The sequence below is a fragment of the Equus quagga genome, chromosome 1 (assembly GCF_021613505.1).
Source record: "Equus quagga isolate Etosha38 chromosome 1, UCLA_HA_Equagga_1.0, whole genome shotgun sequence".
Classification (NCBI taxonomy): domain Eukaryota; kingdom Metazoa; phylum Chordata; class Mammalia; order Perissodactyla; family Equidae; genus Equus; species Equus quagga.
This window is the reverse complement of record NC_060267.1, coordinates 166,944,662-166,962,112: the sequence shown is the minus strand read 5'-3', so window position 1 is coordinate 166,962,112 and position 17,451 is coordinate 166,944,662. Positions and strand designations below refer to the sequence as shown.

The following is a 17,451-nucleotide window of genomic DNA, read 5'->3' as shown; positions in this document are numbered from 1 at the left end:
AAGGCATATCAGATTTCAATCACTTAGTATGAAAAAAAACTGTAAAGTATCCTATTAATAGTTTGTAAAATATTAACTTTATGTTGAAGTGATATTTTGGGGTAAGCACTGGGTTAAATAAATTTTATTATTAGAGTTAATTTCAGTCTTTATTTTTACCTTTTTAAAATGTGGCTGTTAGAAAATTTAAAATCCCATATGTGCCTGTCATTTGTGGCTCACATTATATTTCTACTCAGCAGCCCCGGTCTAAAGCACCAAAATGTAGCACACATCCATTATTGCTCAAATGCGGGGTTTCTATAAGGAGAGTTTTGAAAGAGAACTAACTTTTTCATTTTCACTTACTGAGAAATCCCCCGGCTATGAAAAAAAGAGTCAATGCTAAGAATATTAGAACAAGACAGAAAGAGAACGGGAAGTTGGGAGAATAGGTTCCCTATTGAATGATGAATTCAGGGAGAAGAAACGCCAGTTCTAAGAAGAAAAGGTTTGTTGGTTGAATGACTTCCAGCAAAATGTTTGTCTCTAATGCTTGCATTCTTCTAATGCCATAAACAATTCTTTTATAATCCTAGTCTCTTAATATTTTCTTTGTACAATGCCATTCTAGCTAGGAATATTGTACCTACAACTCTTCCTTAGAACTTTCCTATATATACATTGTTGATATTTTTTTATGTTAGGGAATTTCCCTACGTGGTAATTATTGCATTATTCTAATTCTGTTCAAAGCCCTCTACAGTGGTTCAAATGTGGGGAATACATTTCAGAGCAGAGGTTATCTCCCTAGCAATTGTCTTTCAAGCAATATTTATCATCATGTCATCTAGACTGGTCTTCCCTGACCCATCTGAAAAAGCCACTTTTATCAGTAGAGCGAATCTACATATTTTCCTGCTGAAGTTGGAAGAGTAGCTTATTTCCTGAGAAACGTTACAGTACATTTGTGCTCTCTGCTTTATCACTATAGATCATTTGTCATTTGTGATTTTTCATCCTGCCATGAAGTATGAAAAACAATTACAGTATTTATCGACAGAGTAGCTCTGTGGAAGGTGAAAGAAACAACTAAATTGAGAGTGAGAACTTTCTTTACAATAATCAAGAGATAGTGGAAGGAAGAGAAATGGGGGGGGTCTTAAAAAAAATCCCTCAGAACCAACAGAAAGTAGAAATCCTTTTGGCTACTGACAGTATGAAAAGATGATATGAGGAAAAGGTTGTGAAAGCTTTTACTTTTAAATTCTACCAACCCTGTAAAGGTAGCTCTTGGGGTCAACACCTTACTAATCATATTAGGGATGCACAGTTTAGCATTTAGGCCAGTGATTAGCAAATATTAGGTCCACCATCAATCTTTGTTGAATTAGAAAATCTATGATTTGTGGTTCTGTTTGTACTTCCATTTTAAAGTCTCATCACTTATATTAGCATAAGATATTGTGGCTTCATTATTGTATGGCTGTCTACTTTATGGAGACAGAAATTTGTCATTGATGTTCTTGCTGCTATAGACGCTTTTCCCTTTCCCAAGCCGAGAATGTAGCCAGATCTTGTCTTTCTTTGCCTACGTGCTTCTTGTGTTGTAGCTGGAAGCAGCAGTGGCCAGGCAAGAGAAGACAAGTCCTTCCCAGGCTTTTGCCTGCAGTAGCCTTGGCTCAGTGAGAAACAGTAGAAAGTGAGGCGACAGAGGTAAGTGCTTAGAGTTTAAAGGTGGAAGCTGTGGGATACAAGGGGAGAGGAAGATTCCTGAGACTAAGAGATGGGGAGTGAGTCTTGGGAGGTGGTTTCGGTGCTGGGCAAAGATCCCAAGTAGAAGACCGGACAATGCCAGGCTGGTGAACTCCAAGTGTGTGGCCTTGGGAGCCACGGCACAGATGTCCTCTGCCTACGTTTAGAAGACCATGTAGGCACGGACAGTGAGCTTATTGGAGACCAGTGTGGACAGTGGCCTAGAGGACTGTCAACTGACTCCTCCCACCAGGTACACTCTGGGACCTTTAGTAGAACCTGAGGAGGTGAAGATCCCTACTAATGAATGAGACTGAATTTCCCACCAACTGGATGGTTGGAGGCTCGGCACAGAATACAACTGTTTAGAATAAATTTCAGGCTTACTACAATGGTACCATTCATGAAAGTGCTTCCTTGGCCAATGACCAATCCAGAGCATAAAATGAAAAACATGTTGTTCACAGAACATGAGAACTAGATGTGACTTCTATGTTCACCTTGTCCAGACTCTTCATTTGTAGGTTATGAAGCCAAGTTTGAATATTTAAAATAATTTGTTCCAAGTCATTGGCCTAAAGCCAGTGTGAAGCTGAAGCAATGGGTCAGTCCACTTTTCTTTCTACCTCCCCTCTCAAGAAATTTAGATCTATTTGCAGCAATTAAAGTATATTACTGTTTTATCATGCCATGAATAACCCCTATCAAAGTAAAATCTCTTACTTTTAAAATGAAATAAGGAAATTACAAGTCTAAAAATATCCAGCTCTGAGGGACAGCCCTGGTGGCCTAGTGGTTAATTTTGGCATGCTCCACTTCGGCGGCCCAGGTTCGGTTCCCAGGTGTGGACCTACACCACTTGTCTGTTAGTGGCCATGCTGTGGTGGTGGCTCACATAAAAGGAAAGAAAAGAGGAAGACTGGCAGTGGATGTTAGCTCAGGGTGAATTTTCCTCAGCAAAAAGAAAAAAAATCCAGTTCTGATAGTGGAGATAAAAAAAAGAACCATGGCTTCAAGGAGTTTCCAGTTATTCCCAATTATAGAATTGTGGGGAAAATGACCTGAGCTACAACTAAAGTAGTTGATATTACAGTTTCTGAGAATTAAAAGCCTCTTCCCAAGGCATGTTCAATATAGATATGTGTATGTATGTAGACATACATCCAGAAATCTGTTAGCTATCCAACACTGGCTGGGTGTTTCTTTTTAAGAGTGTGTGAATGTTTGTATTAAACCTACCCAACAGCTAAATAAAAGGTTTATTTATACCTTCTGACTGGGTCTAATTTCTTAAGAATCATCCTATGTAACACTACTTCTAGTCTAATTTTCCCCATTGTCCAGACTTCTCTAATTTATGTCTTTGTCACACCTTGTCACCTTTTGCTCTTTGCAGGTAAAAGGCTGACTGGAGCTTGCCTTCGTATTTCTCTCTGGACATCTGTACCTGAGAATACGACTATTCTTTGCAGAAGAGCCTCTTTCTAGCTGAATGAGAAGCCCACCCCACGATGAGGAGTTCAATGGTGAGGAGACCTAGCTAAGTAACTTGGGTGTCCTTTCATCAGTCAGTCCAGCAGCTGTCCCTGCGTCACTGTGAGTTCAGGCCCTGCTCTAGGCAGACTTAAAGGGACAGATGTGGGCAGAGTGATGCCCACATGGTGAAAGCCTGTCCTTTGAATGCTGCATCGGTGAGCGATGCCGTGTCACAGAAAGTTGGCCTGGCGTGTCTGCCCTCATTCAGCCGTCTGTTCAGATGTTCCGATAGGAGTCTCTCTGCCAGCAGGGCCCATGGCGGATGAGGGTAAACAGCAGCACCACTAGGACGCCAGACACCAGGCAAAAGGCAACAGCAAGGATGGTCTTCAGAACTGTGGAAAAACAGGAACAGCGTTAATTTAAAATAAATGGATTAGGAAAATACGAAGATCACATATCAGTGTTGATTTCTTCCTTAATGGTAGATTTCAGTGGCTTTTCTGAAGCAGCAGTGTTGAAGTCAGCATAGTGTGGTGAAAAAAGCACTGAGCTAGGAGTGGGGAGTGACCTAGGTTCTGGTTCCACTGTGACCTTCGACCTTTGGGCCTCAGCTCCTCCACTACGAGAGGATAATTGACTGAAGTTTTTCTAACGTCCTCTTCCAGCATTAACTTCATGTATTTTTCTACAGTTAAAATGATCAGTTGTTCATGATCTCAAGGTCAGAGGAAATTCTGAATACTCAACTGCAATCATTAATTGGGTCTAAAAGAAATGGAATATCATCTTTTAGTCTTTGAATTTGATTTTCGGTAAATATCTTTTAGAAAGGAAACCTTGAGCTCATGTTGACCTTGGAAAGCATTTTTAGGATAATTGTGTGCTATTGCTAACCTGTACCTTATTTACACATACCTCTTTGATAGCTGACCAATCATGAAGCGGATGTATGAGGTAGTTTTTTTATGAGACGCTATTCATTATTTCATCTGAAAAGTTACCCCCACTCTTAACACCCTAGTTCACTATAGTAGGCACATCATAAATATCAGTTTGCACCATCTCTAAATGCACGTTTACTTTTCATTGTAAAAATATGAGATTGCTTGTTGGCTTAGGCAGTGAGAGAGCAAACATCTCTCTGATCCTGATAGCTCTGTCTACAGAACACTAATGCTCCATGGAACACACTTGAAAATCACTTATTTAGGACCAGCCCCGGTGGCCTAGTGGTTAAGTTTGGCACATGCCACTTTGGCGAGCCTGGGATTGATTCCCAGGTGCTGACCTACACCACTCATCTGTCAGTGCCCATGCTGTGGCAGCGGCTCAGATACAAAAAGAGGAAGATTGGTAGTGGATGTTAGCTCAGGGTGACTCTTCCCCAGCAAAAAAAAAAAAAAAAAAATGTTTATTTAGCTTAATCTTATCATTGTAGAGAAGAGAAAGATGAGAAGTGGAGAGACTGGATCATTTGGCTAAAATTCAGCAGATAATTGTATTTGGGTTGGAATACATGAGATCTCATCAGTCTCATGATTTTAAAAACCAACTATTCACTAATGACTTGCAAATTTAAATCTTCCCCAAATTTCCCCAAGACTCATATCCAACGGTGTACTTGACATATTCCCTTGGACATCTAATAGGCATTTCAACCTCAACAAGTCCAAAACTGAATTCCTGATCCCCGCCTCCCCCTCCTCCCGCAAATCTGTTTTTGCTGGAACCTCCCCCATCTCAGTTGATGGAAACTTCTGTTTTCTAATGGCTCAGCCCAAACCCTTGGAGTCTTCCTTGACTGTTCTGTTTCTCTCGCATCCTACATCCAATTTGTCAGGAAATCCTGTTGGTTCTACCAAAAACTATATCCAGAAACCAGTGATTTCTCTCCTTCTCTGCCACCACCCTGCTTTGAAACACCATCATCTTTTGCCAGGATTACTGCAACGCCCTCCTGACTTGTTCCCAGCTCCTATTCTTTCTCCTCCACAATCTATTTTCAACACAGCAGCTGAATGACTTCATGTCAAATCATGGACTTCTCTACTTAAAAAAAAGTCTGCAATGAGTGCTCCTCTCACTCAGAATAAAAGCCAAAGTCCTGATGATGACAGTTTATGAGGCTCTACATCATCTGGCCTCATTAACCTCTTGGATTTCCTCTCCTACCACTCTCCCTTCACTTACTCTCTTCTGGTCACACAGGCCTTATCGCTGTTCCTCAAACAGGCCAGGCACACTCCCCTCACTGCCTTTGCTGTGGTTGTTACCATTGCCTGGATGCTCTTCTCACAAATCTCTGCAGCAGGTAACTCCAGCACCTTCTTTGCTCAAATCTCATCTTATCAATGAGGGCTTTCTATTTAAAAGTGGGTCTCCCCACACCCACCCCCAGCTTAGCACTTGTGATCCTCACCTTCCAAAATATTTATTATGCTTATCTTTTATTTTCCATCCCTCCCTCTCTCTAATAGAATGTAAGCTTTGTGAAGGCAGGAACCTTTGACTTTTTTGTTCATGAATGTATCCCAAGCACTTAGAACAGGACCTGGCACATAGCAGATGCTCAACCAATATTTGTGGAAAGAATTAATGATGCAGAACTCGTAGGTTCCCAACTCTTAGTCCTGTACTTTTCTCATGATGTCAGGGTTCCTCTTACATCACGAGAAGGTGAATATTAGTAAAATTAGATCCTGGTGGATGGGTGACATTAGCACTGTGGATAGAGTTAATGCAAAGTTGGAAGGAACTAAAAAGAATTGAGGAAGGAAGGAAGGAAACGACTAAATGGAAATGGAGGAGGAAGGCAGAGACTAACGATTCTCAAAATTAATGCTCATGGCTGACTTTCTGTATTTGGAAATTTATTTTCAATTATTTTTATTGGCTATGTTGTCATGGTGGTCCCACGGAATGTGCTTTCCTTCTCTTTTTCCTTCCTTTGTTCCCTCCTAGACATGCAGTGAGCACACACCACGTTCCAGGTCAGCTGTGTGCTGGGTTCTGAGGTTCCATGATCCCTGCTCTTGAGAACCTCAATATCTAGTCAGAGAACCAGATAGACAATTATGAAATAACATGAAAAATACTAAAATAGAGTTGTAAAAGATATGTCATTGGGACAGAGAGAAAGTTGCAATTAACACAAGGTATTCTATTTGGAAGACAATGAATTTGGAAAGTCTTCTGAGAAGATGATAAGATTTGGGCTGGCCTAGCGGCAAATAAGATTTTGCCATGAGACAGACTGAGTTGCATAAGAGTTTGTTTGGTAAATAATGAGCAGTTACATGTGGCTGGAGTATAGGTTACGGAGAGCTAAGATAAGACATGTAGGCTGGGGCCAAGACTTTAGAAGGTCTGGTTTGCCATGAGGCAAATGGAAATCATCAGCAATTATTACACATGGAAGTGAAATGGGCTAATTTGTATCTTAAAAAAGCCCCAACTGGAAAAAGATAGGATGACGGAGATAGTATAGGCGTAAGTGAGAGCTAATAAAATGCCTTTGACAAGATACTGAGCGCTCAGCACTGGAACTGTGGCCCTGAGAATGCAAATGAGAGAATTCAGGAGACTCCTGAAGTAGCACTGACAGGCTTTGTGATGGACTAGAGATACTGGCCACAGAGAAGTTGTGGTCAAGGCCACCCCCTGGGCTCTAGCTTGGGTGAATGACAAGACGATTAGGCTGTGAATTGAGATTGGAAGCACATTAAAAAAGGATCCGTTTGGAGTAGAGGAGATAACAAATTTTGTTTCAAATGTAGGATTCCAACGGTTTGTTATCCTGATCGAGATGGTCAGTAAGCAGCTGGAAAAAACAAATCTAAGAATTTTATGTGTAGATATAGAAGTAAGAATTATAGAAGATGCAGGCCTGGGTAATACCGGCTTATGGTGAGTGTGGAATAAGGGAACCAAGGACCGGGCCCTGGGACACAATCATTTAGGGGGTTGGTAGAAATGATCCACCCAAGAAAAACTGAACAAGGAGTCTGAGAACAAAGAGAAGACTCAGGAGAGATTCTGTCTCTCTCTCTGGTGTTTATTTCTTAAATTATGTACTCCCTTGTACTGTAAAGGATTTTGCGAGTTTGACAGAGTAATGTTCTAGAATCGGAGAAAAGAGAGAATGATCAATTGCATGTTACTGCAAAGAGGTCCGGTACAGGTAATGGCTGACGACGTCCACTACATGGGAACGCGTGAAAGCTGCTGAAGGCAGTGTGAATTGGCACTGCTCTTTTGAAAACTATTTTGGCAATATGTCTCAAAAGCCTCTTCCTCCTGCCATTAATCCCCAAGTCCTGTCTGCTCTACTTCTTTTCCTCCTTTGAATAAGTCTGCTTTTCTCCTTCACTCACCCTAGTCCTTGGATGACTGCAACAGCATCCTGACTATTCTCCCTGCCCCCGGTCCCACTGCTTTCCAATCCAGTCCCCCCATGGGAGCCAAAGAGGTCTTTCTGAAACAAGGCAGTGTTTGAAACCTTCCAGTGATGAGACACTTAAGCCTGCCTCTCCAGCCTCCTTGCACTCTCAGCAGACATACTTTTTCCGGTTCCTAAAATGCCCCATGCATGTATTTAGCCTCTTGGCCTTTCTACATTCTCTCTCTTTTGTTTGTAACATTCTCCTCTCTCCTCACCTCCATTCACCTGGTTAATTCCCTCTGTCCTTCAGGTTTCAGTTTCAACATCACCCCCTTTAAGAAGCCTTCTCTGACCCCTGAGACTTAGGTAATTGCCACCGCTGTATGTTCTTATAGTCGCCTGTATGTCCTTCTTTATACACATCATGTCCTTCATTATGTATTTACCATACTTTACTGTTAGGGCTTCATTAATTCTCTATTTCTCTGTCCTCCTTGCCTGCCTCCCCATCTCCCTGCCAAGATCTAAAAGTCACATGGGGACAATTTTCTTGTTTTGCTTCTGTTTCCTCAACAAATGTAACATCTGCTACATAGGCACATATTGAGTACCTAATAGGTATTCAATAAATATCTATTGTTTATTAAATAGTCATATACTTTGAATCACTAATCCTATTTTGGGGAATTTTCCTAAGGGAATAGTCCACAAGACAGTGTGGAATGGAAAGAAACATGAAAAAGTAGAAACATGGTGTTGGAAAGCGTTAGGCTTAACCTCTGACCTTGCCACTTGTGGCACGTTATTCTCGGAGCTTCAGTTTTCTTCTCTGTAAAATAGGGATGTTGGTACCCACTTCACAGGAAAAGGAAAAGAGGCCACTGCATTAGGCACTGGTGACTTTGAAAAGGGAAGTTTCAAAGAAGAGATGAAGGAAGGATGAACATCATTTTACCGAATAGTCAGGAGTGAGAGGAAGATGAAGAAATACAGTCAGAGAATGTAAATTATTAGTTCAAGAACGTTGGGATTGAAGAGAGTGAGATGGAACAGGCACTTGAGGGTGCTCTCTCATGAGAGGAGATTTGGGCATTTTCATAGGAGAAGGGAAGGAGCCCGTACAGAGGAAGAAAATGAAACTAAGGGATTCATTGAGGTCTGAGGATTCTGTAGGGGTGGGATCATATGCACGAGGAAAGGAGGTTACTCAAGGAGGAACATGTTTTCCTGAGGGACAGCAGTAAAGACAGGTTAAAGCTACTGAGATATTCTGAAGTACTGACAGGAGAACTTAAAAATTTTTTCAATGGATTATGTTGCTCTTCTCAAGACATCTGATGAAAATTAAAGAAGCCAAGATGGAATTAGAAGTTTGGGAAAAATAACAAGGCCTTCCTGTAGAAAACAGGAAAAGAATCCAGTCAGGGTGAATACATTTACCAAGCAGTGTTGAAAGATGCAGCTGAGGTTGGAATAGAAATTTCAACATTTATAGTTTGAAATGGTGACAGCAGGCTTCAGCTCCACTCAGCAGATCAGAACAGAGAAACTGTGTGGTTAATTTGATCTAGGGTTGTCTACTGGTGTGGTGGGCGGGGTATGGGATGGCCATTGTTATGACTGTCAGAATTTTGTAGGTTGAGGGCAGGAGTGGGAGCAAGGAGTAAGTTGGTGTATACCAAAACAAGTTCCCAATGTCATTACTGAATGATGAGACATGTCCTGGGAAAATGATGATAATGCCAACAAGGATGAGAAAAAGGTGTTATAATTAGATGCCCTCATCTCTGAGGGAGGAGGGAGGCAGGAAGGGGTACCACTAAACAGGGGCTCTAAACAGCAACGGGGTAATAAGAGAATGCCAAGGTGACTATGCTGAAAACAGAAGCCAAATAATACGAATATGTTGGTACATACATACGTATATATAGTCAATAACTATATATTCAAGGCTCATTCACAGCTTCTCTTCCCTATTTGTTGAACAACTCAGTTCCAAGCTTCTGACACCTAGGCCCAGCCACGAGAAAGTAGGCTAGGTATGGAGGACTGAACATTTGTTCAATTAGTAAATATTGATTGAAGGTACCAGGTTCTAGGTATTGTCTACAAGCTGAAGATTCAAGAAGGAAAAAGGTATGGGTCCTGTCTTTAAAAGTTCATGGTTGAATCTTGGGCAGGTGTATATGTACCATAGATTCTCAGCTTTACAAAGATCATGAGGGGAAACTGGAACTTCCCACCAGTAAATTGCCTTCCTGTGAAATAATTGGAGTTGGAGATTGAGGTAGGGATTGAGAGAGTGCTAGCAAAGAAAGCCTGTGTTAGTAAAATTTTGGAATTAAAGAAGCATTTTCTAAAAATAAGATTTTATTATTTTTAGTAACTAGCATGGAAAAAGTAACATAGTATGGAACTTCGACTTATCATGAATTTCCCAGCAAAGGCTCTGGTTAACCTAATTGATATGAGAATGAAATTAATTGGATCTACTAGCACTAGCTGAAAACACTGCATATAAGTATGGTTAGGATTTCATGGGTGGAAATATCCTGAGGAGGAGGGTTGCCAGACGTTCTGTATATCCAGGACATGTCCTGTATTTAGTGGTTTTGCCCTGCTTCCTGTATTGGATTTCCCAGGACACCCTAAATGTCCTGAATTCAACTTTTTTTCAATAAATTATAAAAATTCAGCAGTTAGAGCTATTTTTCAAGTTTATCTGAGCATCCTGTACTTTCATTTGCTAAATTGGGTGGCCCTACTGAGGAGTCATTCAACCCCTACAACCTTCCAGGCTTTAGCCTGCTCTATAGTGTCTCTGCCAAGGCAAGGGGTCATCGAGCCAAATGGACACTTCCGGTCTGAGGAATTTCCTAACACTGAACACAGTCTGTCTTCCTGAAATGTTTACTGCTGCCCTTAACATCACTCTTTGAGACCACGGAGAACAAATCGAATCCTTTTTCCTTACAGAAATTCAAATTTTGAATTCCCTTCGTTGAAGACCACCTCATGTTATAGACTTTTAACAAGTTTTCTATGAGCTTAAACCAGTGATGTGCTGGTAAACTGGATCTAAAAAATCAAAAGTCAAAAACCAAAACTCTGATTTGTGGCACATGCTGATTTCTATAGTGAAAATACCACTGCCATGACACCATGACCAATTTCAAACTGCCAAGTTGAAGTCATTGAACTCAGAGTTGGGAAGTGATATGCTCATTCCACTCAAGATCTGTTTGAGTGGCTCCAGCGCAACAGTCCTTAAAGTTTTCTTTTTATTAACATTTTTTCTGTTTAATTATATTCCACTCTATTTGGATATTGAATTGTTGCTATCGGCGTCTTGAGGAAAAGAATTCTGCAAACATACTACACGTAGAGTTGATAAGAGGAGGGGACAGCCTGGCTGTGGAGGATGAAGGAGTGGGTAGGGTCAAAAATAACTCCTAGATCACTGGTCTTTGCTTCTAATCAAGATAGAAAAGAGTAAGTTCAAGGAGGAAAGCAATTAATTTATACACTCATTGAGCACATGTTTATGGAGCGCCAATCCATGCCAGTGGCACTTTTAGGAGCTAAGGACAGGTATAGGAGAGAACATAGATGAAATCTTTGCTCTTGTGGAGATGACATTTTCTCTCCTTAGAATTGGCCCCTTCAATGAAACCTGTGGGAAGGAAGATTCTGGATCTTCTGTACTCTGGTTTTTCTTTAGATCATATAAATCTTTAAACTTTTACAGAATCTTCTGAGTTAACTCCCTTATCCTTTCCAGCTTCAAGCCACCAGGACATTCGACAAATGCCTTTCTAACACTTTGTGACACACCATTGGAAACCTCCATCCAAACTTACTTCATTTGGTGCAGTTGCCACTTCCTGCAGGAAGTCTTCCCTGCCATTCCTTACTGCCTCCCTCCTTCCAAATCCAGGTAACTCTTGTTCCCATCACAACCCTTGGAGTGATAAGACATAGTCTTTGTTATTCTGTGTATTATGTATCTCTTTACTTTCCCACTACATTGTAAATTTTCCGAGAGCATTTTCTTAGCAAGTTCCATTTTGAATAGATGAAGCAGAGGCATCCATCAGCTTAGGCTTTATCTGTAGTAAAGTCCAATCTAAATGCATTTTCAATGTAAAAATATTCATTTACACCAGTCAGATCATTTCTCTTTATATTAATATCTCCCCTCCTGTTAAATTAAAACCCCCAAACAAAAATAGAGCCCCTAAAATCTGTCCTTCAGGAATTTTATTCTAATGAAACACACACACACACACTTTTAAAAATTCATTATAAAAGTAATGCTTTTGAACTTCCCAGTAATGACTTTATTCACTATTTTACATTTGGCTCACTGCTGGAGGAAAGTTACATGCATGGAGGAGAAAGAATAATTAGATGATTATTTGGCCCCAAGGCCAAATATTTACTTGGGAAAGAAATAATACAAGTAAACATATTAATTGATGTCTTGTGTCAGTGATCCCAAGACCAGGCAGGAGAGGGCTTTGCTCTAGACTCTGGCATCCAGTAGAAATCATCTCTAGAAATCATTTCATCTTTATCCGTAATGGTAATGTAGCATGGTGTTGCATTTGCCACATGGCAAATCAATAGGACTCTGAGAAGTATCATTTGAACACGATTTCTTCTTGTGTAATGAGCAGTTTTATCAGGACCTGTAGTTTGCTTAGGTTTTCTGAAGATACCACAATCAAAGCCTCACACGTTCTTTTTGTCCTCAAAAGAGATATCATAGCCACACTTTCAACATTCCAGTAAGTTTTGATCTTGGAGGCGTTCAGAACATTCTCACATTTCTAATTTTGCTCCAGTTTGATATGTGTCATCATACTTCCTCTCTTAAATCAACTTCAGATTCAACATCTCTTACCATCAGAGCTTCAGGAGAAACTTCACTCATTCAGGGCTCTCATCCCTGACGTATGGTGCCTGAATATCTTGTTCTCATCAAATTATTTATTTGCTATGATGTATGTATTCCAAGAGTTGTCATATGTATTATATATAGCAAAGTTTTCTGGCAAGTTTCATTTTGGTTTCTTCAAAAGTAACATGAATTTTCCAGGGCCAAAGGATACAAAGAGGTATTTATTTTTCAGCTCTGCCTCCCCATATGTTTTATAAATAAATAAATAAATAAAGAGAGAGAGTACCAGTTTCCCAGTGAATAATTTCTCCAGATCTCTCCATTGTATTTCATTTCTTTGCCTCTCCTTGTGAGAAGACTGGAACTAATGGGTAAGTTGGTCCTTTGCCCATTAGCCTAGGATTAAAGTCTTCCCTTCCTTGTTCTCACCCTAGATTGCGGATTTTGTTTGAAACCTGCTCCATTTCAGGCGCTTAAGGAACAGCCTCATTTAATCCTGCACAAACAAAATCTGGGAGTCCTTAAACAACAAAAGGTCCTGTGTAACCCATCATTAGGCTTATGGCAGCCCCTTGAACTTTGATCTAAGCTTTGCCTCTGATTGTATTTGCCACTGATGCCCTTTTGTATTAACAATGAAAAAACCAAGCCAAGGTTTAGGCAAGTGGGGGCAGAGGTAGGTAGAGAGGTAAGAGTTGCCTGAAGTTGGGGGTCCTTGTAACATACAATTATCACCCCAAATCCATTTCCCTCAAAGCTGGGGGTGATGGCCAAATTAAATTCTCAAAGCACCACTGGCCTGGAGAAAGGGCATTCTGCCCTTTCTGCAGAGCTCTGTATATACCCTAAGCCGTAATGTCCTCAGTACCTTGGTGGTTGCTTGTGGTCATACACTCCGTGGACCAGTCCTGGGGGATCACAGGGGCAACCAGCTCAGCAAACTTGGTCAGAGGACAGCTTGGGGTGCAGCCGGGCAATGTGAGGGCATGTGGCTCGTGCTGCGTCTCGTTCCGATAGTACATCTCTACGAAGTACTCCCTGGTGGAGGAAGGGGAGGAAGGGAGAGGAGATAGCTCTGTAAGTTCTGCGTTGCTGAACTGCCTTTGAATTTCTTTCCACCTGAACTGTAACATGTCAGTTGAGGGACTACTGGAAGAATTTATGGGAAAGAGTAGATTTTAGCCAATTTAGGTACAGGAATAGGGAGATTGGGGCAGACGGGCAAGATCCAGAGAGTGGAAATGGGAGGGCTGATTTGTTGGATGATCAGGGACATAGGAGGGGGGAACTAGGATGCTTAATCAGAGGAAGAGCTGAGAGGCAACTGCTGGGGGATTTGGGGGGATTTGATGAGTCTTTGAGTAAGAAGTGAGGGGAAGGTGGAATTTTGGGATTTCTTTCTCCTATTTTCTCCCTTTCACACATCTCATTTGCTCCTTCCTTTTCTCTCTTTCCTTCTCTCAGTAATTTTCAATCTTTCCCCTGAATGAACCTATCTCCCCTCTCCTTAACCAGGCCATAAACATGGAATTGAGTAATATATAACATACGTGCTTGAATATACAGCAGGACTTACCAAAATTATACCTCGGGGGGTGGGGGTGGTGGTGTATATTCAAGTCCCTACCTTCTCTCATATTAAGGAAGGATCTCTCAATACCTTATTTCAAAAAGCAATGTATTGTTTCAGGAGGTACCAGTGGCCTAAACTAATCTGGTAAAGCTAGTATGAGGTGCTCATGGAAGTCATTTGCCAAAGGGGTAGGAGAGAAATTCAAGTAGGATTTAGCGATCCTTCTTGGGGTAGTAACCACACAATTGCAACTTTTGAATATTGTTATAAACAAGCCTCTTAAAACATCACCTTAGAAAGCCATCTAAACAGCAGTAACCACAAATATTTACTTATAAGATATGTTTAAAAAAACTCCCAAATATGATATGAATGAGTACTTAGATCCTAGAATAACTTTTCCAGTGACCGTACAGTATCTTTTATCTCAAGATGATATGACAAAGATGACTAATAGGCCATCAAAATTCATGATTCTCTTTCCATGGAATAGAGATATGGCTGACAAGTGACGAGGTTTTCCAGACTCCCTTGCACCTAGGAGGGACCAAGTGACTGATCTTAGCCAGTACAATGTGAGTAGAAGTGGTAGGTGCCCCTTCTGGGCTGAGATGGTTGATAAGCAGGTTGCCTTCTCCAACTTCTCATTCCTTTCTACAAGAGTAAGTATGGCACTCTTGAAAACTGTAGGTCCAAAAGATGGAACCCTAGGTCCCTGAATCACCGCGTGCGAATCACACCATGGGTGAGTCACCTCGTGTTGGCCAGGAACACCTGTGGGGGACTGTTAGGTGAGTGAGAAATAAATCTTCATTGGGTTAAGCCTCTGAGAACTTGAGGTTCATTTGTATGGCAGCCTTATTAGTTAATACATTTGGAAGACAGTTTTAGGGGACTCAAAATGGCTCCAGTGGTCAAGACACAAGTTTAAGATGCATACAAAGAGTTCAGATAAAAGTGTTTCATAAAGTACAGAAGTGGAAAGAAGCAATGTTTTTAACTTAGTGAATTATTTTATATAGTATATGATTTTAAAATTATGTACCTAACTAAAAATTAGATATTTTAAGAATATATTCAGCCATCTTATCTACAACCTTAAAAGTTTATATATTTAAGATGGCTAAAAATCTAAAAATCCTCTCTGTCTCTCTTGTTATTTTCTCACAGGGAAAAGGTGGGATTGCCTTACGCTCAGGCTCACTTTTGGATGTAGGCATATACAGTATCTGTTAACTCGGAGTCTCTTTGTTCCTAATTTAAAAGCAAATTTCACTCTTGACATTTCTCTGAAGTGTTAAAAAAAAAAAAACCCAATATGACGACAAACTTGACTTCTACCTGTGAGTGGCCCTTGGTTAAGTTTTTTTCTGTATGTCAATGTATCTCATTGAAAGATACCCCCACTTGATTCAGAAAGTGATTCAGTTGGACGAAACGCTGCAGCGCCCTAAATAAAAGCAGGTTCAGGACCACCGAGGTGCAGAAACCAAGAGGTGGGAGGTTCGAGTAAAGTGGGCAGCTTCTTTTGTGTTACCCCCAAAGAGATAGTGCCTACTCCTAGAGCTGATCCTGGAATTTTCGCTGGATTTATTAACTCTGCCTAGAGCTGACCTTCGAAGGGGCAAACTTATGCAGGCTTTGTTAAGAGAGCACTTTCTGTCTACAGTCTTCTCATTCCCATTTTCTGCTCTGTTTGGCTATTCCCCATGTTGTGGGTATTGTCTCTCCACCCTGACTCTAGATATTTGAGAGCAAAGATAGCTAAGATCACATTTTAGTTCTATCTCATTGTACTTGGCACCGGGTTAGAGGGTCAATAAAGGATGACCCTCCCCTTCCCTAACTGTGCAGGACTCGCTTCCTTTGTAAACAGTAAGGATGGTGGCTGAGGATGAGGCTTCTATGCTTCTCCTTTCCTACTCTACAAATCCAGGGGGCTGGAAACCGACAGCCAGGACTACGCAATTTGCAAAAAGAAATGCAGGGCCCCTTGTTTAAAAATTATTAAGAATTTTAAGATGGCATCAGCAGATCATTAAACCAAGCACGGGCTCTTCTGAGCACAGGCTATGCTACTGCACAGTCAAGCTGGTCCCGCCTGCAGCTCGTGAATGCCTTGTGGGGAGGGCAAAATTAACCTCCACAACTAACTCTGAAATAACACTCTGGGGTCGCTGCCCTAACTCAGCCCCTTCCTTGCTCTTATTCCACCAATAATATCCCACAAGATCTGGTGACTTGCCCAAAACACCTCCTCTGTCTTCTTTCCAATGAGCATGCCAGTGTCACAGCTGATACAAATTCTTGGTGTGACCTTGGCTACTGTGACCAATTCTTCCTGGTTTGCCCAGGACTTTCCTGGTTTTAACAATGAAACTCATGCATTCTGGAAAGCCCTTCAGTCTGGGTAAACTCAGACATTCGGTCACTAACTTTGGTCTTTCTAGTGGGTTCAAGCAGAGCCTTGGTCAGCTGTGGAGGGCCACACCAGATTGCAAAGTGGTGAACACTGGTCAGAAATTGTGTTTAAAGCATCTTAACTGGCAGATATGAATCACCAGAAGCTGCATGGATACGTTTGAAGTCTTTAATAGAAAGAACATTATTATATAACTATCAACCAACTTTATTTTTCTCTTGGCATCTTCTATCAGCCTGAGTTTTCCAAGAGAACAGTGTAATGTCTACATATGTGTTAGAACTCCTTCATCTTTTTTTAAAAAACGTAATTTCTATGACTTAGGGTGGTTCTCTCAAATTTTGCATCTACTGTGTATGTACATTATTTCCCAATAAAAGCCTTCATGAAAACAAAGAAAAAAGGGGTCATGACTAGCAAAGATACTGTTAGTCAGCACCATTCTTGCCTCTGAATATAAAACCAACTCAAACCAATCAATAGACAAAACAACCCTTAAACCAACAATAACAATAATAATAACAAAACCCGGGGTCCAGGGATGTTAATTTTGAAAAGTACCTCTCAGATACTCACCCTGCTTCAGAGTACAACTCCATTAAGTGGCAGGCAGCATAGGGAGGAAGGATTCCGTTGTAGACATCTAGCGCCATCTGTAGGCCACTCACAGTAGTGTCATGCTACAGAGATTTGAAACAAATTGTTTCAGATCTTTACCTCTGGCTCAGATTTACGTTCAATAGGCATACATTAAGTACTTGTAGAGCGCCATAATGGTTTCTGATTCAATTATATTTCCAATACACCTAGTGACTTAAGAAGTAGAGAGGGGAAGAACTAATTCTGGTTGAGCATCTGCTGTGTGCTAGGCAGGAAGATTTATATACATATCATTATTTCCTTTTTAAAGATGAACTGAGATCCAGAGAAATTGAGTAACTTGCTTAATGCCATTTAAC

The 17,451-nt window shown here is 40.9% G+C and overlaps 1 protein-coding gene across 3 annotated transcripts in view; it reads right to left on the bottom strand.

The window, feature by feature from the left end:
* Window positions 1–2,649: 2,649 nt before the first annotated feature.
* The window catches only part of ACP3 (acid phosphatase 3), a 43,805-nt gene continuing 29,003 nt past the window's right edge, over window positions 2,650–17,451 (bottom strand). The window contains exons 9-11 of one of the 3 annotated variants that reach the window (XM_046668392.1): window positions 17,069–17,172; window positions 13,366–13,535; window positions 3,357–3,605 (exon numbers count right to left, since the gene is read on the bottom strand). In XM_046668392.1, the coding sequence (XP_046524348.1) occupies window positions 3,487–3,605; window positions 13,366–13,535; window positions 17,069–17,172 (393 nt within the window). In that variant the 3' untranslated portion in view covers window positions 3,357–3,486. Of the gene's footprint in view, window positions 3,606–11,532; window positions 11,556–13,365; window positions 13,536–17,068; window positions 17,173–17,451 lie in introns of those variants that run through there. The other 2 variants (XM_046668411.1, XM_046668402.1) reach the window with 2 other exon arrangements.